Source organism: Hemiscyllium ocellatum, chromosome 1 (genome assembly GCF_020745735.1).
Source record: "Hemiscyllium ocellatum isolate sHemOce1 chromosome 1, sHemOce1.pat.X.cur, whole genome shotgun sequence".
Lineage (NCBI taxonomy): Eukaryota > Metazoa > Chordata > Chondrichthyes > Orectolobiformes > Hemiscylliidae > Hemiscyllium > Hemiscyllium ocellatum.
The window spans coordinates 166,227,226-166,249,862 of record NC_083401.1 but is presented as its reverse complement, the minus strand read 5'-3'; the positions used below and the strand labels follow the sequence as shown (position 1 = coordinate 166,249,862).

The window sequence follows — 22,637 nt, the reverse complement described above, 5'->3', positions numbered from 1 at the left end:
AATAATACAACCCAGTTGAATTAAGTCAGCTACTTTCTTAATTGCACTACACTTGTAATAAAGTTTTTTTTTACCATTTCTTCAGGAGGACTAAAACATCTTCTGGATTTGGATAATAAGCAACTGGCAATAGTTGCACTGTGACTGGTAGATCTGATGGGTTCTTCAAAATAAAGTGTTTTATCTGAAACATCAAAAGGATGTCACATTATAGCAGAACTCAAATTGGATAATTCTTAAAATTGAGCACTAGTTTATCACTCTGGCTTGGACATACACAACAAACAGATGGGTAACACTACACAAGCGTATATGCGTAAGAAATAAAGCTGGTAATGACACGTAAATACGGTTCAGATTGATACCTAGAATGAGTGATTTTAAAGGTTAGACACTCTGGACTTGCTTCCACTGGAGTTTGGAAAAGTGAGAGGTGTCTTCACTCAAATATACAAGAACCTGGCAGGATTTTCCCTTTTGTGGGTGAGTTTAGGAGGAAAGGGCAGTCACTTTTAGAGATCACGCTTTTAGGAGCAAGATGAGGAAAAACATTTCTTTCAGATATTTGTGTATGAATGGAACACACTGCCTCAGAAGGTAGGATAATTGATTTTTATAGGTGGGAAAGCAAACATATGAAGAACACCATACCAGTTACATGATGTGCCCACAATCTTCTCACCCAGCTTTCCTGAACAGGGCTTGCATGGGTGATGGTAACTGGCACAGTAGTGCTGGGAAGTCAATTAAATCATGCAAAATGGAAAATTAGCAGCAACTATCCAGGGCAGTGCAGTATTGGCAGTCTGAGATGAGCCCCATGCTATGTCAGTACCTCAGAGAAGGCCACAGTGGGAGGGTGGTCCAACCTGAAGTTAAGATGCAATCTGATTGTTTACTGGCGCTAATAACAAGTCTGAGGGCATCTGCGAGCAGACGTCCATCACCACAATAGCAATTCCAGCAGAAAGCTCTTACCGACAGCACTGGAGTGCAGAGCTGGCTGCTAGTTCCCACAATCTTTACTTGCGGCTATTTCACTTCCCCCTGCCTTCCTCCAAGGAAATCAAAGGGAAAACTACCAACTTAGTTTGAAGGCCCAAACCAATGCTGGCAGAATTTAAACTCAATTAATGTATTCATTCTGCAATAAAAAACCTTGAACTGAAAGCTAGTATCAACAACTGTACCACAAAACTATCACTGATCATTATAAAAACCCAGCTGGTCCATTTGGGCCTTACAGTCAGAGTCAGCGTTCTACAAGAACTGCAGCACAGAAACACCCAGAGTCTGTGCACCAGTCAAAAAACAGAAACCTAACTATTCTGATCCCATTTTCTAGCACTTAGCCCATAGCCTTTTATACCGTGACATCACAAGCCCCATCTTAATACTTCTCCAACATTTATATGGCCTCTACCACTTCACAGGCAGTGAGCTCAAAATTCCCAGCATCCTCTGGGTGAGAAAAAATGTTTCCTCTAATCTTCTCTAAATCTCCTGGCCCTTTCCTTTAAATCTACACCCTCGGTCATTGATTCCTCCACCAAAGGGGAAAGTTCCTTCCAGTCTAAGCTATCTATGCCACTCAATTTTATACATCTCATTCATACTCCCCTGCAGTCTCCTCTGTTGCAAGGAAAATATCCCCAGTCTGTCCAATCTCCTCATAGATACAACTCTCCAGCACAAAGAACATTGGTAAGTCTCGACACCCTCTCCAATGCGATCACATTCCTCCTATGCTGTTTATTCCAAAACTGCACACAACACTCTAGCTGCAGCCTAATCTTTTTTTTGTATTCTGTTCCCGCATAACCCCCGTGCTCTTGAAAAATCTATGCCTTGAGTAACAGAGACAAGTATCCCATATGCTTTGTTCACCAATTTATTCACCTGCCCCACTACCCTAAGAGACATGTGACTGTGATCCTTCTCTCTTCCCTGGAACCTACTGTTCATCATTTATTACCTTGCTTTCTTTGTTCTGTCCAAGCACATCACTTCACACTTATCCAGATTGAAGGCCACTTGTCCATCTGACCAGCCATCTACATTCTCCTGTAATCTAAGGCTATCCCCATCATTGTTTACCTCCCCACTAATTCTCACATCATCCATAAACTTACTGATCAACCCTTCTACAATCAAGTCTAAATTACTTATAAGTACCACAAACAAGGGCCCCAAACACACATCCATCCTGAACCACAATGGACGGAGGGTTCTTGTCAGAGTCCATACAGCATGGAAATAGACTAACCAGTGTCACAAAACACCCTCTGACTAAACCCTCTACTCTCACTCACTCTGGATCCAATTTGCCAAACTTCCTTGGATCCTATGTACTCTTATCCTTGCTATCGGTATCCCAATTGAGACCCTACCAAAATCTTTTGCTGAGATATAGGCAGACTACGTCCAACACATTGCCCTGATCCTATACACTTGGCCACCTCTTTGAAAAATTCACACAAGTTGGTCAGACATGACCACCACTTAAGACCATGCTGACTGTTCTTATGGAGGAGGAAATCTGCCATTCTTCCACACACTGACTGACATGTAACTCTAGGCCTACAGCAGTGTGGTTGAATCTTAACTATTTCATCAATGAATTAACAGGCCAATCAGGTGTACCAAACCACCACAGAAAAAAATATCAATCTGTAGTAAAACTGGATAGACTACCTGACATGGACTCAAGCACCTGAAGTGACAAGGGGACACCTCTCCCTGTTAACCATGGAAGTCCTCTTCACAAAACTTGGTGTTTTTGCCAAACTTGGGACAGGTGTCCCACAGACTAGTCAAGCAACAACCTGACATGGCCACATCTTTAAAGACAATGCTCAAGATACCACTCTCCCTCTCTGGGTATGTCATGTCCACCAGTAAAACTGACCTTTTACAGCTAGCAATACAATGGTATACAGTCTGAAGAAAGTTGCCCTGGGAATCCTCAGCACCGACTACAAACCCCATGGAGTCTCAAACCATTGAGTTACACATAAGCAAGGAAAATTTCAACTGCCAGCTGTTCCCATCAGCTGATGGATCAGTATGTCTTCACATTAAACACTACTTAAAAGTGCGGGATCGTGCTCAAATAACAACCAAAATCAGTGAGTGGTGAAAACAGCCTCTTTATTCAGCAACTACGAGCAAAGTTCGAGATGGCAATGGAATCAACGAGCATAGATCTTACAGTAGCCACTTTAAACACAGTTCTTACATATACTAAAATTCTATCACTATGGTGTTAAATTGTTTTATATACTGAATGGGAGAAAGTGAGGACTGCAGATGCTGGAGATCAGAGCTGAAAATGTGTTGCTGGAAAAGCGCAGGTCATTCATTCCTGAAGGGCTCATGCCCGAAACATCGATTCTCCTGCTCCTTGGATGCTGTCTGACCTGCTGAGCTTTTCCAGCAACACATTTTCAGCTTATTTATTGTACACAAAGGTTGGAGTGACCTCTGTCCTGGGGGAAGCAAGAGATGATTTAAACATTTGTTTAATGGGAGCAGAGATTTCTGATGGGATTAGAACATCTCTCCAGTATGAGCTTATATAATAAGACCATAAGATATAGGAGTGGAAGTAAGGCCATTCGGCCCATCGAGTCCACTCGGCCATTCAATCATGGCTGATGGACATTTCTACTCCACTTACCCACACTCTCCCCATAGCCCTCAATTCCTTGTGACATCAAGAATTTATCAATCCCTGCCTTGAAGACATTTAGCGTCCCAGCCTCCACTGCACTCTGCAGCAATGAATTCCACAGGCCCACTACTCTCTGGCTGAAGAAATGTCTCTGCACTTCTGTTCTGAATTTACCCCCTCTAATTCTAAGGCTGTGTCCACAGGTCCTAGTCTCCTCGCCTAATGGAAACAGTTTCCTAGCGTCCATCCTTTCCAATCTATGTATTAAGAGGTGTTGGCCCTTTTGGCTTTTAAGTTAGTAGAAGTACCAGGCGTATCCGCTCTAAATAAGTTAGAGATTATACATGTACTTAATAAAGGAATGAAAGATATTAAACTGATCACCGCAGCTGGGTTGAGAGATTTGTTTACTATTTGCCTGTGTTTTATTCATTTATACAGTTTCACAGAAGTACTGTTTTATTAGTAAGCTTAATACCTATTTGACAACAACACACTAGTTGGGAAAATTGTTTGATGTTCTGCAATCTATTCAGACAGTTAGTAATATTATAATCTTTCTATATTTTCGGGTGCATCATGGAGACACTATAGTGGCGAGGGTATTGTTTCTGAATAGGTTACTAGTCTTTGTTATTTATTCAGGGGTAGCTTTTGACGTAAATAGCTTTGATAAGGGTTGAAGGTATAAAAGCACCGTAATGGGTTTGGAAGGAATGTTTTAATTTATTTTATCTTGCAATAGTAAAACGCACTACAAAAATATGGCTTTATGAATGAATGAATAAGTGTTATAGTAAATAAAGGGTTAGTAAAGGGTTATGAATGAATGGAAATGTGGTATTAATGAATATAGTGAATTGGTGAATGAGTTAGTAAAGTTACCTACAACACAATATCTCACAAAGACCACTTCGAGGGTGCGAAGGCTGGGAAATGTTCCATGGGATTGGGAGGACTGAGTCGGCAGCAGATGTTGAGAGAATCAACAAGAGGGAAAGCCTACATGACCTTGTCCTCACTGATCTACCTATTGCACGTGTGTCATGCCAGCAGAGATGGAAGTGACCACTTCACAGCCCTTGACAGACAAAGTCCCACCTTGACACTGAGCATACTCGCCATCATTTGGTGTGGCAGTGCTAAGTGGGATACCCTCAGAACAGATGTAGCAACTCAAAACTGGGAACTCACGAGGCACTACGCATGATTATCAAAACTGTTTTCAATCATAACTTGTAACCTCATGGGCAGCATAGCCCAGGTGAACTACCACCAAAGAAGAGCAGAGGAGAACATGTCAGGAACAGTACCAGGCAAAGCTGAAAGGAGGCATCAACCTGGTTTAGCTACAACATAGAACAATTTGTATGGCAGGTGCATCCTGCAGTGGACAAAGCTGAACCCACAACCAGTGGATCTAATCCTACAGTCCTGCCACATCCAGCCATAAGCTGCCTGACAATTAAACATTTTTGAGGATGGCGTTCTACAAATCCTTAGGAACTGGCAGCCAAAGACATCAATATAAAAGACAAGGCTAAACCATCTGAAAGTATCTTCAGCCAGAACCACTAAGCACATGTTTCATTTTGGCCTTCTCTTGAGGTCTCCCAGAATCTCAGATGCCAATCTCCAGCTGATCTGATTCACTTGATGAGACTTTTTTTCTTATTCGTTCATGGGATTGGAAATCACTGGCAAGGTCAGCATTTTCTGCCAATCCCCATTTGCAAAGATGGCAGTTATGAATCAACCACATTGTTGCGGGTCTAGAGTTACATATTGGCCAGATTAGGGAAGGAAATCTGGCATCCTTACCTGAAGGATATTAGTGAATATTAGATGAGTGTTTACAATAATTAACAATGGTTACATGGTGGCCGTAAGGCCAGCTTTCTATCCCAGATTTTAACAAATACAAAATTTCACCATCTGTTATGATGAGATCTGAACCCATGTACCCAGAACATTGGATTGGGGTTTTGGACTACAGTCTAGTGACATTATCACTAAAACCCAGCCTCACCTCATTAAGAAACAGTTGAAGACATTGGATATTGCAATGGCTATGGTCCTTGATGCAACTGAAGACAGACTCCAGAAATAGCCAGAGTACTAGCCAAGCCAATCCAGTAAAGCAATAAAATGACTTCTACCCAGTATATGGATAACTGCCCAGGTATCTCTGGCCACAAAAAACACAAATTCAATCTGATCAATTACTGCCCCTTCAGCCTCTTCACAATCACCAAAGTGTGATAAAAGAAGGGATCAACAGTGTTATCAAGTGACAATTACAAAGCAAAATGTAATGCTCAGTTTGGCCACACAAGGGCCCACTTGGCTTCCAATCTCATTACAGCCTTGGTCCAAACATGAACAAAAAGAAAATAAACTCATGAGAGGAGGTTACAGTGACTGACCTTGACATCAAGACCTTTGACAGAGTGTAGTATGAAAGAATGTTGGAAAAACTAGGATGCATGGGAACAATGGTGAAAATTATCTACTGGTTGAAGTGTCTCACAGCACAAAGTTCTACTAAATTACTCTTTAACCTTCCAAATTCCAAAAATATAATCCGAGATTATGCTTGAGAGTGGCACGGTAGCACAGTGGTTAGCACTGCTGCCTCACAGCGCCATAGACCCGGGTTCAATTCCTGTCTCAGGCGACTGTGTGGAGTTTGCACATTCTCCCCGTGTCTGTGTGGGTTTCCTCCGGGTGCTCCGGTTTCCTCCCAGGTGCAGGTTAGGTGAATTGGCCATGCTAAATTGCCCGTAGTGTTAGGTGTAGGGGTAATTGTAGGAGAATGGGTCTGGGTGGGTGCGCTTCGGCGGGTCGGTATGGACTTGTTGGGCCGAAGGGCCTGTTTCCACACTAAGTAATCTAATCTAATTATGGAATTTCTTAGTTGAAATCAGTCAAACCTAAATTTAGAAATTTATATCTAGGAATTAAATATTCAGAATGTAAATTGCATCCTCTGAAAATTACGACCTATGATATATATTTTGCAATGTATAGTTAAATCCAATGACAGCCATGCTATGCTGTACATTACATTAGAATTAGCAACACGGTTGACAGAGCTACAGACATGTAGTCAGGGGTACTGGCAATTCAACAGGGGAAAGACAGAAAGGTTCTGCAATAGTGACATTGAATCTTTGTCAGCATCATGTGGTCTGACTAGAGTTGATCGACATACATGAGCTTGGGATGAGTCGATTAGATGTTTGCCAATATATGTTCAGTAAAGAGTTAACCATGGAATCATAGACTTTCTGCAGTGTAGAAGCAGGCCACTGTCCCATCAAGTCCTCACCAATTCTCCAAAGAGCATCCTGTCCAGACCTACCTACCTACCCTATCCCTGCATTTCCCATGATAATTCACTTAGCCTGCATGTCCTGGACAATATAGTCAATTTAGTATGGCCAATCCACCTAATCTGTACATCTTTGGACTACGGGAGGGAACAGGAACACCTGGAGGAAATCCACGCAGACACTGGGAGAACAGAGTTCACACAAGGATGTAAAGAAAGGAACCTTCATTCGAATATTAGAATTTCAGATTATCAGGCAAGATTGCAAGGTCCCAAAACTTGGCTCAACAGTATTATCCAGCATTCAATAATCTGACAAAATACTCCCTGCCGCGCCATTTGGATAATCAAGGTTTCTCTGCATTACTTATATGGATCATTCTATACAAATTGACTATAACAAGTCTGATGAATTATAGACATTGTTTGGAAAACGCAAACTTTCTGCTGAATGGGTATAGCAATATTCTATTAGAAAATCATGCTGTAGAAGATCGCTATCATGTGTTATAGAAAATTGCTCAATGGAAAACCAAGTTTGCAGAGGAATATAATTGTCACGTTGTAATAGAGCGAACTGTCCAGCTAGTTCTGCTATAAAGCGATAGTTGCGTTCCAGCAAAACCTTGCTTAATAGAAAATCACTGAGTGGAAATAACGGAGCCTATGGGAAAAGTGGGGTTGGAGTAGACAACAAAAAAAAAAATCACTCTCACTCAAAAATCATCCTAAAGTCTAACACAGCCTGAATGAAGGTTGAAATCATATTTAATAATGAAACAAAAGTAAATTTAACACAGTACATTTAAAAAATATAAAGAAAGCTGCTCTTTCTACAGTGCCTCTCGCAGAAAGCTGCTGTTAGTAGCTGACATCAGTGCCTGCACACAACAAAATGCATGAATTGGTCCCCACTGGAATGGTGTTACTGTGAGCAGAGGCAAGCATTCTCAAAGATAGCATTCCCTAATTCTTCAGAAATGGTTCAGCCAAATCATGCTGCCGGAACGCACGTTATCGGAGATCTACCTGGGGTTGTGTTTTTAACAAGAAAGTCCTGACGCTCTTACAGAAATACGGAACTTGAGTAGTAGTAGTTGTTGGGTAACTGGAGTTTGGTCAACAAGGGTCAAATAAGATACATGTTAAAAAAGCATGAGGTTTAAAAACAGGGGAAGGTATCGTGGGTGTGGACTTTATAGTGGTGAAAGTAAGTACAAACGCGAAAGGAATGAGTCTATGAAGGGACCCAAATGTGAGGATGGGAATTTTAATTTGGAAGCAGGCACCTACAAATGAACAAATCTGAAAACTGACAGTTCTGGGGAGCAGATACTAACTGATAGAATTACAAATTTATCAGGGGCGAGAGGAAGTCCGCCAGTTGGGTTTCATTTGTAAGCTTTCCCCAAGACATCTTTTTCTCAGTCTCTGATAAAAGACATCGAGAGAAAATTCATAATCAATCTTTCCAGCATGGCCTGGTTATCCACATCCCAGAATCATTCAGGAAGTGGTCCTGGAGTGTGGAACAACTCCTACAACGAGGGTAGCTAATGTTCAATTAACTATTTGAAAGGGAGGTAAAGAGTAAACAGGAAACTAAGAACAGTGACTCAGACATCAGTTGTGGAGAAGATGCTAGGTTACATTATCTAGCATTTTCTAGCAGAACACTTAGAACACAGTGGAAGAATCAGACACCGCATGGATTTACAAAAGGTAAATCATGCTTGACTGGAATTCTTAGAAGGTGTGACAAGTAGAGTTGATTGGGGGAGCAAGTGGTTGTCGGTTATTTAGGACTTCAGAAGTCTAATGTGTAAAATTAAAAGTGCATGAGACTGGGGTAGTGTGTTGAGATTGATAGAAAATTGGCGAGCAGACAGGAGAGTAAATTAGGAATAAATTGGTTTTTCTCTGAATGGCAGGCAGTGACTAGTGGGGTATTGTAGGGATATCACTTTGGCAACAACAAAAGGAAGGCAGATTGTCCACTGCTGTAAAATGAGACAGGGTCATGTTCAACAAAACCTGGCTGTCCTTGCGCTTTTGTCACTAAGTAAACGAGTGTGTGTATACGAGATGCAGCCAGTAAAAAAGGCAAACTATATGTTGTCCTTCATACCAAAGCGATGACTACAGGAAACAATCATCTTGCTGCAGTTATAAAGTCCCCACCTTTACATAGGCAATTATAAAGGCCCCACCATCTTTGGTAGCCTTACCTACGGAAGGAAGTTCTTGCTGTAGAGTGTGCGCAGTGAAAATTACTAAATTGATTTGTGGGACGGCAGAATTGACGTCCGAGTAGAGATTACGTTGATTAGGATTGTAATTTTATAATACTAATAGATAATTGTAAATATATACACATCAGACTAAATTTTAAATCAAGTACAGAAATACACAAAAGACTTACTTAATCCAACCGAAGAACGAATATGATCAGGTTTTATATTTAAAATCATGTTTAAATGTGCTGTTCTTAACTTACTGTTGCGCTGTGGGAAGCAGTAGCACTGAAGCTTATTAGGAAGTCTTGAGATAAACGGGGCCAAATAAAGTCAGATGAGAATGATTCCTGGATTTTCTCATGCATAAGATGATCTTCATCTATCAATATTTTCCTATTCCAAGAGGAAATAAACAAAGTTCGAACCATGAGATGATACAACACATACAACCATACAATCTCTTACGATATTCAAAGAATCCTTTTGCCTTGCTCTGTTCCTATTATCACATAACTTATATTGTTTTGCCTTCAATTATTTATCCGGTTCCTTTTTGAAAGCTATCCCTGAAAGATTGTAGGCAGATTGCCTGTAATATTAACCCTCACCTCCTACCATGTGACGGTTAATATTACAGACTTGGCTGCACACTACAAAACCAAGTAACCTTTTTACTTTTAAGAACTGCATCCATCTTCAATCCTATTCAATATCACTTTAGTCTTTTCCTTTACCACTACATTGGCAGATCATTTTCTCTTGTGAAGACAGACATACAGTACTCATTTAGTACCTCAGCCAGCTCTCTGTCCCTATATGATCTCCAGTGTGGTCCCTTATTAACCCCAGTCTTCCTTTGACAACAATTTCACAATTTATAGTGGCTTCCCTTTGACACTAGCTGCCAATCTATTCTCGCGCACACACTCTTCGTCCTTCTTCTTCACTTTAAGGTCATTTTTACCCTTTCTGTATCAAGCATTTTTTTGGAGAAACCATCTTTTCCTTGTCTCATTTTAACCTCTATATCTTTGGTCATTCAACTTTGGATGGCCACTTTTTCCATATCATGATAAAGTTCTAGTAGAGTAGAGACAAACCCTTCTTTAAAAGATTTCCAGTGACTGTTACTGATTTATCTGTCATTCAGCAACTAATCCACTAGACCAGATTGCTTTTTAAGTAACTGAAATTAGTTCTCATGTGAAAATAATTAACATTTGCTTGCTCCATATTCTTTTGTGATCATTCTCAACTGTTATTTGATTACAATTCCCCAGATGCATCCTAACTCAACTCCCCTCCACTTCATTCTCCACAACATTGACATAGGACTCAAAGAAAGGTTCTCTTGCGTTATTTTCAGAAGTTGTTCCTCTTTGCCTTTTATACTGCTAATATCCTTGTCAAATTAATTTAAACACTCCATCACAGCACAACTTAACCTACCTGCAAGGACTTGGTCTCTCAAGGTGCAATCCATGCATCTTAAGCAGGTCATCACTATCCCAGGACTAGTCCAACTTCCCTGGGAATCTGAAGCCTTCTCTCCACATCATATCTCCAATCTATGTTAGCTTGTCCGATCTTACTATTTCTAAACTACCATTCAACATTGGGAGTATTGCAAAGATTATAATACACATGGAAGATTTGAAGCTGTATCGCTGCCTTTCTTCGATTTGGAGTCCGCACATGCTCATCAAAATATGAATATCCCAAAGTTTCTGTAAGGTCTGCTTCCCCTCAACTTCTCACCTGTTTGCACCCATATCCTGGAGTACTCTTCTTTTCTAAAAAAAATTCTCAACTGGACAAAATTGTGCACACATCCAAAAACACACCGGACAAATTCTAATGACTAACTGCTCTTTTTCATCCCTCATTGTGAAGGGGTGCTGTTTTGTTGCCTTCTTGTATCATGGTTTCACTTGCTGTGATGTGGGTATAATACATCTCACTGTAAATGGTGTATTTTCCACCTTGTAAAATTCACCAGTACAGATAATTAATTTTTTTTTTATTTAACGTCCATCTGTAGGTCATCAACTACTTAAAGCTATTAAATTGTGACGGCTATCTTTGAATTCCAAACCTTCACTACCCAGAGGTTCCTATAATGCAAGGGAAAACTGCATCAGTTAAAACTCACTCAAGACTTGGTGCATTCGTGGACAATAGACGTTGATCAGAGATGAAGCAAAAGCAACTGCCCTTGATATCAAGGCAGTGTTTGACTGGGTGTCGAATCAAACAGCCCTAGCAAATCGAAGTTAATAGGAATGAAAAGTAAACTCTGAACTTGTTAAAGTCAAACCAAACACAAAAGGAATGGTTTCGCTTGTTGGACATCAGGCATCTCAGCCTTAAAACACATGGGGTGAGTTCCTCAGGATGGTGTCCCAGGCTTACCCTCTTCTGCTGCTTTAATGACCTTCCCTCCAACATGACGACAAATGTGGAGATGTTCACTGACAAATGCTTATTTGATACTTCGGACCATTTTCAACTCCTCAGATACTGGTGCAGTGTGTGCCCCATTCAACCAAGAGATTTCAAAGAAAAGGGGTTCTGAGCCAACCAGTTTACAGACCAGGACTGGTAAACCAATTAGAATGGCCAGTTCGATGACTCAGTCAGTGCAATCATGACAGGTCGAATGTTATCGTTCAATGCTGTATCTTTTCTGAGTGTATACATAAAATCTGGACAATATTCAGGTTTAAACGCCAGGCAATGACTATCTTCAAAGAAAATCTCACCATCTCCTTGTAATATTCCATCACTTGAGCCTCCATAATCACATCCAGGGGCTACCACTGACCACCAAGTTTAACTGGACAAACCACACACAATATATAGCTATTAGAGCAAGAGGCACCAATTCTGCAATGATTCACTAAACTCATGACTTCCCAAAGCCTGACCACCATCTACAAGCACAAATCAATAGTGCAACAAAATACTCCTCACTTGACTGAATCTGTGCAGCTCCTATAAAACTCACGAAGCTTGACACCATCCAGGACAAAGCAGTGTGCTTGACTGGCATCACCTTCAACATATGCTGCTAACACCACTAATGCATGATGCCAACAATGTACACCATCTATATAGTAATGTGCAGTATATCAACACAGCTTCCAATTCTCTACCAAGAACAAAAGCAATAGATACATGGGAAGGTCACCACCTGCACGTTCCCTCCAAGCCACACACCCTTGAGTTGGAAGCATAACACTACTTCTTCAATAGTGCTGGGTCAAAAAGTTTGGACTCTCTTCCTAAGAGTATTATGGATGTACCAATAATGCACACACCCAGCAGTTGAGGAAAACAGCTCTTTATAATCTTATTGTTAAAAAAAATGTCTGGCTTGCCAGAGATGCTCATTCATTTTCTATGAATAAAAGAAAATCCTTTGAAAACCAACTAATTCATTTGTTATTAGGCCTTGCGTTTGATGCCTGCACAATGTTGTCAAATCTCTAAATATGTCATTAGTACACAGTCAGATGAGAAGGCAGGATTGATTTAACAAACTCAAATGTCCTATGAACAAAAGAAAATCAAACTCTTGGCAATCAATTAAAATCTGGGCATTAGCCTTGACTTCTAAGAAGTTGATACTAATCAAAACAGATTGCAAGCTCACATCTGTAATTGGACATTATTGATCAGAATGACTACTCTGTAGTCTTCATAGAAAAATAGACATGTTCCCTACAAACAAGATGAGCAAAGGTCAAATGCAGGAGGAGGGGCACTTTCTGCAGGTTCCATAATTCAGCCAGCAGGTGGCGACATCATCATACTGAAAATCATACTGTGATTGAATAATTGCCCTTTCAATTAAACTTTTATAATTAGTTTCTTTGGGATATAAAAATAAATTTTATAATTGTACCAGAAGCTCAGAAATAAATTCAGAATGTCATTCCAATATTTAGATAAACTACAAAAGTAATTTGTATCCAATCATCCAGACCCAACAACTGAACTATTTGTACTATAAATCGTTGTTGAGAGTGTGTGGTGCTGGAAATGCAGTCAGGCAGCATCCGAGGAGCAGGAGAATTGACATTTCGGACAAAAGCCCTTCATTTCTCGATTCTCCTGATCCTCAGATGCTGTTTGACCTGCTGTGCTTTTCCAGCACATGCACTCGACTCTGAGCTCCAGAATCTGTAGTCGTCACTTTCTCTTATTATAAATTATTTCCAGGTATACATTATTCTTCACTCAGATGTATTTGTTAACAGTAAGGTGATGGTGCTTGCTGCTGCCCTCAAAGAAAGTTGATGGAGCATTCTCTGCAATCTCCTTTCCTGGCATCAATTTGTTCTGGTGCCAAACCAAGGGAATCTCGAGCCATACAGAAACAGTACTGCCATTATACAAGGAATGCAGCCAATCAAGTCTTAGATCTTCATAGGCAATAAATTACTTCACAAAATGCAATGATGTTTTCACTTTTAATTACATTTTACAAATACCTAAATTACGGATTAAGGTAAAAGTTGAAATTCAAATTTTCTTCAGAAATATTAATTATGTGAATTATCATGGAGCTTTGTTTTAATAAAAGTAGTTGTCCCTGGGATTCCCAATTACCATGAAGGCAGTCGATAAATCTACAATTAGCTTTTCCTGTACAGTATGGCTGTTAATTCTAATTATGATTGTAGTATCCATTATAAATGCAATTACACCTCATCTGCAAAATGTCTAAGCATTTTTACAGTAAGACCAATAGCATAAATAGGCGTGTTCTCATCATTTTTTAAATTGACTGCATTTCTGTACACAACAATCTGTGAAACAGGAACTTTGGGAAGTTCCCAATTTAACTGCATATGTGTAGACTCCAGAAATTGCTGTTAATTTCGATGATGGCAAGTGCCAACAGTTTTGTGGTCACGAGCATTGTAAAATTCAGGCCTTCATATTATTAAAACACCGTTCATCTGTTAGGTTTACCTCTTTACTCTTTTCTCTGTCATTTGTTGCCACTTGTATCGTAAATCCAAACCTAGCTCAGAATCCACTTTCCAGGACAAGAATCCCAGAGAAAGACTGTTATGCCAGTGCACAGCAGCTGAAAGACACAGACGACGTCAAGAGGTACCATAGCTGAAAATACCACATAAAACTTGAACATGGTTGGAATAGCACAATTTGGGGGAATTTGCTATTAGCACTAAAACCTTTTCAAAATGCCCATTATCTTGATACTACTATTTTCTAAATCAGAAGGCAAAATAAATTTGGCAGCTGACAGGAAAACAGCCTAAAGTCTACTTTGTCAACATATACTTAAAATTTACTCAAGTTGATTATGCAAATATACAGATGAGGAAGAGGTGCTGCCTGTACTTGTGCAGAATACATTCTGGTTGACCCTCCTTAGCTGTAGGTCAGATGCATTGCCTAAGTTTTACTAGATCAATTTCATGCACAAATGTTGTTAAAAATCAAAATCCAATTTCAGACATAAACATACAAACATCTATTACTACTCTCAAATATCCACACTCAAGCTGATTTTCTAATGAGGACATAATGGTCATTTAACAAAAGCACTAATATCAAAGCTACCTAAGCAAAGTCACGATAATTAAACAAAATCATTAAACCAAGTATTTTTTTGCATTTGCAAAATGGTTTCAAGTAGTACAATAAACCAAGACTGAGTGTCTAAATCTCCCCAACTTTTCCAGATTCCCCAATGCATTTCAGGCAACTGACTATTTTCCCCTTTTATTCCACTACAAAGCCACTGCAATTTGCATTTCACTGTAACCTGTTGGCTGAACATCACAACTGACTGAAAGGATAAAATTAAACTGGAGTAAGTAAGTCACCACTGCTTCAGTGTATGACTGGTCTGCAATCTGGATTATCTGCTGGAAGACACAACGTACTTGAAGATCCAGAAGAAAATGCAGACAGGTCTGGCCTGATCCGCCCCTAATTGTGCTGCTTCGAACAGAAGGGGAAAATGAGGATAGTAATATTGTACAGGGGAACAGGCCAGCAAAATAAAATTTTGTCAGTGACCTGACCACTGATTTAAACAAATCACTCTCCTTAAAATTATAAATACACAACAGAAATATGTGCATCATTCTCTTCTTACCTTCTGTTCCTAGATAGCAGTATACACCGCACTGCAGAATTGAGTCGGAATACATATTCCCCTGTACAGAAAAAGGAAAGCTATTTTAGTAGATTGCACTCCCGAGGAAAACAAAACTAGGTAAAGAATGTGCTTTATCTAAAATCATTTACAATCATGTGGTGTGCCATGATTTCACTTCTAGTGTCCCTTCTGCAGTATTAGAGAATGCAGAAAAGGTGGTTAAAACTTACTTATTAAAAAAAAGGCAAAAGGGGAGATTTCCAAATCATTAGCAACACTTCAAATGCAGAACATGGTGCACTGCAAAGGACATCTAACTTCTGACAGCTGGAATCAGTGGCACTAATCCTCTGCAGTGCCAGAGTGACATAGTGGAGACATAGAAATATCAAAAATTGGAGGTGTAGACCATTCAACCCTTTGAGGCTGCTCCACCATTCAATATGACCATAGCTGATTACAACCCCATACTCTGTTCCTGCTTTTGTCCCCGTTGGTAGCAAGTCAGAAGGTTGAGATTCAAGCCTTAATCCAGGACCTGAGCACCAAAGTCTAGATGGGCACCCCAGGACTACTATAATGTGCATTTCATTAACACAAATTCACTGTAATGTGATTGTCAAGTGGGGACACGGTTTCTTAAACACATACTTTTAAAGTAATTGTGTTACAGCCAACAAAGTGCAATTTTTCTATAAAATGGGGTTGCATAAGAATGGAGGGAGAGTTTCACTAGGGTCTTTGAATGATACATTAAACCAAGGTCCCCATCAGGGCAGTGGTAGATGTGATCTATATGGACTTCAGTAAGATGTTTGACAAGGTTCCCCATGGGAGACTGATTAGCAAGGTTAGATCTCATGGAATACAGGGAGAACTAGCCATTTGGATATAGCACTGGCTCAAAAAGGTAGATGACAGAAGATGGTGGTAGTGGAGGGTTGTTGTTCAGACTGGAGGCCTGTGACCAGTGGAGTGCCACAAGGATCGTTGTTGGGTCCTCTACTTTGCGTCATTTACATAAATGATTTGGATGCGAGCATAACAGGTACAGTTAGTAAGTTTGCAGATGACACCAAAATTGGAGGTATAGTGGACAGCGAAGAGGGTTACCTCAGATTACAACAGGATCTTGACCAGATGGGCCAATGGGCTGAGAAGTGGCAGACGGAGTTTAATTCAGATAAATTAGAGGTGCTGCATTTTGGGAAAGCAAATCTTAGCAGGACTTATACACTTGATGGTAAGATCCTAGGGAGTGTTGCTGAACAAAGAGACCTTGGAGTGTAGGTTCATAGCTCCTTGAAAGTGGAGTCGCAGGTAGATAGGATAGTGAAGGCGGCGTATGCTTTCTTTTATTGGTCAGAGTATTGAGTACAGGAGTTGGGAGGTCATGTTGCGGGTGTACAGGACATTGGTTAGGCCACTGTTGGAGTATTCCATGCAATTCTGGTCTCCTTCTTATTGGAAACTTAAAGATTCAGAAAAGATTTACAAGGATGTTGCCAGTGTTGGATGATTTGAGCTATAGGGAGAGGCTGAACAGGCTGGGGCTGTCTTCCCTGGAGCATCAGAGGCTGAGGGGTGACCTTATAGAGGTTTACAAAAATTATGAGGGGCATGGTTAGGGTAAATAGACAAAGTCTTTTCCCTGGGCTCAGGGAGTCCAGAATAGACAGCATAGGTTTAGGGTGAGAGGGGAAAGATAGAGACCTAAGGGGCAACTTTTTCATGCAGAGGGTGGTACGTGTATGGAATGAGCTGCCAGAGGATGTGGTGGACGCTGGTACAATTGCAACATTTAAGAGGCATCTGGATGGGTATACGAATAGGAAGGGTTTGGAGGGATATGGGCCGGGTGCTGGCAGGTGGGACTAGATTGGTTGGGATATCTGGTCAGCATGGATGGGTTGGACTGAAAGGTCTGTTTCCATGCTGTACATCTCTATGACTCTATAAACACTATATTGCACTATTTAGATGAAGAGCAGGCAAATAATCCCTAGTGTGTTGAGCAATACATCTCTCAATTCATATTAAAATAGACTATTTATAATAATCACAGGGCTAATGTATCTTAGTTTAAAGGAGGGCTGTAAGGAGAAACCGTGGAACTATAGACCCAGTTGTCTGACTTCAGTAGTGGGTAAATTGCTGGAGATGATTTTAAAAGACAGGATTTATGGGCATTTATAGAGAGAAAAATTAATTAGGGATAGTCAGCATGGTTTTGTGCAAGGAAAATCATATCTCAAAACTTGATTTAGTTTTTGTTTGAGGAAATTAGCAGAAAGATTGAGGATGTCAGAGTAGTAGACATTGTTTACATGAATTTTAGTAAAGCCATCGAGAAGGTTCCACATGGTAGACTAATTAGCAAAGCTAGGTCACATGGGATTCAGGGTGAGCTTGCCAATTGCTTACACAATTAGCTGACCAGCAGGAGACAAAGTGAGGTGATGGAGCATTAATTTTACAACTGAAAGTGGTGTTCCACAGGTTCTGGATCCTCTTTTGTTTGTTACTTATATAAATGATTCAGATGAGAATATAGAAGGCATGGTTAGTAAGTTTGAGGACGACACCAAAATTAGAGGCATAGTACACAGTGAAGGCTTTCTAAAATTACAAAGGGATCTTGATCAAATGGCAGATGGAGTTCAATCTGGATAAACGCCAGGTAATGCATCTTGGTACAATAAACAGGGTAGGACTCATACAATTAATGGTAAGGCCTTGGGTAGTACTGTAGAGCAGAGGGACCCATGGGTTCAGGTACATAATCCTTTAAAGTTTACATTGCACATAGGTTCATTGAAAGGGTGTTTAGCACACTTGCTTTCATTGCTCAGTCCTTTCAGTATGGGACATGGGAGATCATGTTGAGATTACACTGGACACTGGTGAAGCCTCTTCTGGAATACCGTGTCCAATTCTGGTCACCCAATTATAGGAAGGATATTATTAGCTGGACAGAATTCAGAAGAGACTTACCAAGACGTTGGTGGGTATGGGAGGTTTGGATAAGCTGGGAACTCTCTGATTGAAGCGTAGGAGGTTGAGAAATGACCTTATAGAACTTTATAAAATCCTAAAGGTTTAGACAGGGTTAATAGCAGTTGTCTTTTCCACAGAATGGGGGTTTTCAAGACTGGGGGCACATTTTTAATGTGGGAGGAATGAGATTTAAAAAAAAAGACATGAGGGACAAATATTTTACACAGAGGGTGGTTCACATTTGGAATGAACTTCCTGAGGAAGTGGTGTATGTGGGCACAATGATAACATTTAGAAGACGTTTGGATAACTATATGAATGGGAAAAGTTTGGAGGGATATGGGCCAAGAGCAGGTAGGTGGAACTAGATTAGTTTGGGATTATGAACTGGATGGTCTGAAGGGTGTTTTTCCATGCTGTATGATTGTTTATATGAACCTGCAGTGCTCAAATTAGTGGCCAACTTCCTGAAGTAGAACAGCAACTACAGAGGTACAAAAATATTTTGGATATTTGCGATTGGGAAAGCCACTGTGTAAATGCAAGTCTGTCTTCTTTCTTATCCAAATCAGAGAACTGTGGATTTAAATTCACTTTTCAAATGTGACCCAGGCTTAAAACGTCAGTGTAGCACTGAGAAAAATGCTGCAATACCCAGGATGCCGAGTTTTCTTTCCAATCTGTTCTAGTGAACATAAGGAATTCGTGGCACATTGTTGAGTAGAAGTTCAGCCAATGATATGATCAATTCTTAGTCCTTACCTATACCAGGTGAACTATCATTTATATCGCTGCTGCTTGTAGGATTTTGCTACATGCAACACAGCTGCATTTGTTGAATGACAGTGAGCACACTTCAGAAAGCAATTCATTGACTGTGAAGTACTTTGAGATATTGGAGAATGAAATGAGGCTAAGAGGTAGTTTCTTTTACAGGAGTAGTCAGAAGAAATGAGGTGCAATATTAACCAGTGATGTCTGAATGATACAAATCAGATAAGAAACTTTTGAGTGTTTAAAGTTTTAAGTAACAAAATGGTTAGGCCAATTCATGATCTGTGATAAAGAGAGTTAACAGGGTAAGGGGAGGGGTAATAATTGTAACACATTATTACAATACATTCCAACCAATCCACAACCCTGAAGCATTCAGATGAAGTCAGTTCCATTCTAGTAACTCTCCTTTTCAGAACTCGAGAGTGCTCACATCTTGAAATATGGGACCACGGAATTGAAATTAGCGTTTTCTTTTGTTTTCCTTCAATTAACCTTAAGTCAGCAGTTGTGATGCAGTTCATTGATTTTCAAATGCCCAGCTCAGCATGACTGTTTTCCAATGGTTCTCATTACTACGGCTTAAGCAACTAAAACTAAAATCAGGAAATGCACCATCTAGCAATTTTCCTCCTGTTAAGAAACATGTCATGATTTAGTACTTTCATCTTTTAAAAATAATGCAGTAGCATTTATTTCAGTTATGCAAGTTCTGACCAAGTCAAATATTCAAACAGGCACTCAAAAAAGTTTATTTTTATATAGAGACTCGCAGCAAGTGTTGTAGATGATTCTTGTACTACATATTTTATTCCCTCTATATCAAATACTATTTTCTAACATAAAATGACGACTTTTCTTTTAGCTAAAGGATGTTGGTATGAGAACAGGGCATTTTTTCAACATAGGCATTCAGTGTCTATTTCCAGCTTCACTGGATACCTGAGCTCTTAACTGCAACACACAGATCCCTATCCTCTCATACCTCAGTTAGCTCCGATCTGCAAAGAAAACAATCACACTGTATGCTCGAGATCTTTTAACTTTCTAAAAAAAGCTTGCCTATGACAACTGACAACGCACTAATTTAGCAGTTTTGTGTTATTAACTCATTCCCAAGTGCTTTGAGTGCAATTAGTTTTTTATATCCAAGCATACGACGAAAGTTTAAAAAACACATTCATTCATTTGAATGATGTGTTTTGAACAAAATGTTAAATGCAAAAATATTAAGTAGTGGTGCATTACTTTACAGGAAATACTTCAAAATAAAAGCTTTGCAAATTTAGATTTAAAATGTTCTTACATATTTTATCACCTATAATGTAGCAGCAGACAAATTTCAATTGTGGTTAAGTGATTTATGGATGGAGAGATACTGAATATTTACCTGCAAACGAAGCAAGCAGAGATGCAAAGGGAGCTTGAGCACTAACCCTGACCCAATTACAATTGTCAGGTCCGTGTTTAAGGTTCTAGGTGTTTTCCCAGCTTTAAACTGTAGTGACAAGATGTGCCAGCAACCTGGTATGAGCGTCACTGGACCAGTAAAATTAAGAATCTGAAAAGAAATTAAACAGTTGATGAGCTGACAACAATCCATTCACCTTTCATACCACTAGCCTGACATCATGACCTTGATTATTACTTTGGTAACTTTATTTTCCAAAAAAGTAACTCCATCTGTCTGCTTTCTTTAAAAATTTTCTTTTAATACTTTCCTTAAAATGCCATAACCTAGAAACTGTTCTGAGCAGTCGTGATTTGGAGGTGTTGGTACTGGACTGATTTTTAAACTTTGTACATCCCAAACACCAGGTTATAGTCCAACAGGTTTAATTGGAAGCACTAGCTTTACGGAGCACTGCTCCTTCATCAGGTGGTTGTGGAGTACACAATTGTAAGACAATTTATAGCAAAAGTTAACCTGAGAATGTAACTTTTAAACAAAAGTTTTGTGATTTACATATGAAAGTGAAACTATCATGGGTCATTCTAACAAATGAGAGACTTAACAAACAATCAAGGTATGTTTCAATGTATAATTGCAGTTACATCACACTGGAAACTTTTGCTATAAATTCTGTGTCTTACAACTGTATCCTCCATAACCACCTGAAGGAGCGGCGCTCCGAAAGCTAGTGTTTCCACTTAAACCTGTTGGACTATAACCTGGTGTTGTGTGATTTTTAAACTTTGTTCTGAGCAGTACTCACTTTGGACAGTACTTGGATGAATGTCACAATATGGCAGATAGGTGTGCACATTTCTGGTCAGGTGTATATCACCTGTCATTGAGCAAAGATTCTGTCTTTTAGCCAATCCTAAACAGTTAAAACCTTTACCAATACAAAAAAAAGGTGCAGTACTCATTTGAATCTCCCGCCCCCTCATTGTTTTAGGTAAACTGTTCTTGCTACAGGGAAACAATGCTTCAAAATCTCCTGATTAACCCAGTTCAGTAAGTTGAGTTATTTACTTGATGAAGGAGCTGATAGGATGAGTTCCCCTCATAATCAAGGGATAAAAGGGATCTTCCATCCTATCAGCTTCCAGATATGAAGAACCATCTCCAGCATGACGACACTGCCACCACCACACCAAATCTTCCCTTCCCTTCCCATATCAGTGTTCCACAGAACAGTTCCCTCCTGAACACCCAATTCACTTCTCAAGAAACCACAACTTCGTCCTTGCTCATGGCACTTTTTCATGTAAAGAAAGGAGCTGTGTCCCCTATTTCCAACTTTCTCACCATTCAGACCCCTAAATAATCCTGCAAGGAAGTGACATATGGATTTACTTGTACCTGCTTCAATTTAGCATAACGTATTTATTGCCCACCATGTGGTCTCCTCTACATTAGGGAGAGAAAATGTAAATTACAGTAATTATTTGAACAAACATCTCTGTGCAATCCACAAGTGTAAATGCAATTCTGCTCTCCCTCCTATAGGATGTTGTGAAGCTTGATTTGGAGGTGCTGTTGTTGGACTGGGGAGCACAAAGTCAAAAATAAAACACCCAGTGATAGTCCAACAGGTTTATTCGGAAGTACTCTGTCGATACGTGCAACCTTCTTAATGCTCCGGCACTTTGAGCCTGCAGTTAGCCCAAATAAATCTGTTGGACAATAACCATGATGTTGCGAGTTCTAACTGTGAAACTTGAAATGGTCAGAAAAGATTTACAAAGCTGTTGCCAGGGCTGGAGGATTTGAACAATAGGTAGAGGCTGAATATGGTGGGGCTGTTTTCCTTGAAGCATTGGAGGCCAAGGGGTGACCTTTAATGGTTTATAAATCATGACAGGCATGAATAGGATAAATAGACAAGATCTTTTCCCTGGGTTGGGGAGTCCAGAACTAGAGGGCAAACAATTAGGTGAGGGGGAAGATTTAAAAGGGATTTAAGGGGCAACGTTTTCACGCAGAGGATAGTGCATGCATGGAATTAATTGTCAGAGGAAGTGGTGGAGGAT

The 22,637-nt window shown here is 39.9% G+C and overlaps 1 protein-coding gene across 2 annotated transcripts in view; it reads right to left on the bottom strand.

Annotated features, from left to right (window-relative positions):
- Nucleotides 1-22,637, bottom strand: part of tmem131l (transmembrane 131 like) — a 152,775-nt gene that overhangs the window by 47,140 nt on the left and 82,998 nt on the right. For both annotated transcript variants that reach the window (XM_060827627.1, XM_060827636.1), the window contains exons 14-18: nucleotides 20,548-20,718; nucleotides 15,384-15,444; nucleotides 14,225-14,342; nucleotides 9,505-9,637; nucleotides 75-184 (exon numbers count right to left, since the gene is read on the bottom strand). In XM_060827627.1, the coding sequence (XP_060683610.1) occupies nucleotides 75-184; nucleotides 9,505-9,637; nucleotides 14,225-14,342; nucleotides 15,384-15,444; nucleotides 20,548-20,718 (593 nt within the window). The remainder of the gene's footprint in view (nucleotides 1-74; nucleotides 185-9,504; nucleotides 9,638-14,224; nucleotides 14,343-15,383; nucleotides 15,445-20,547; nucleotides 20,719-22,637) is intronic.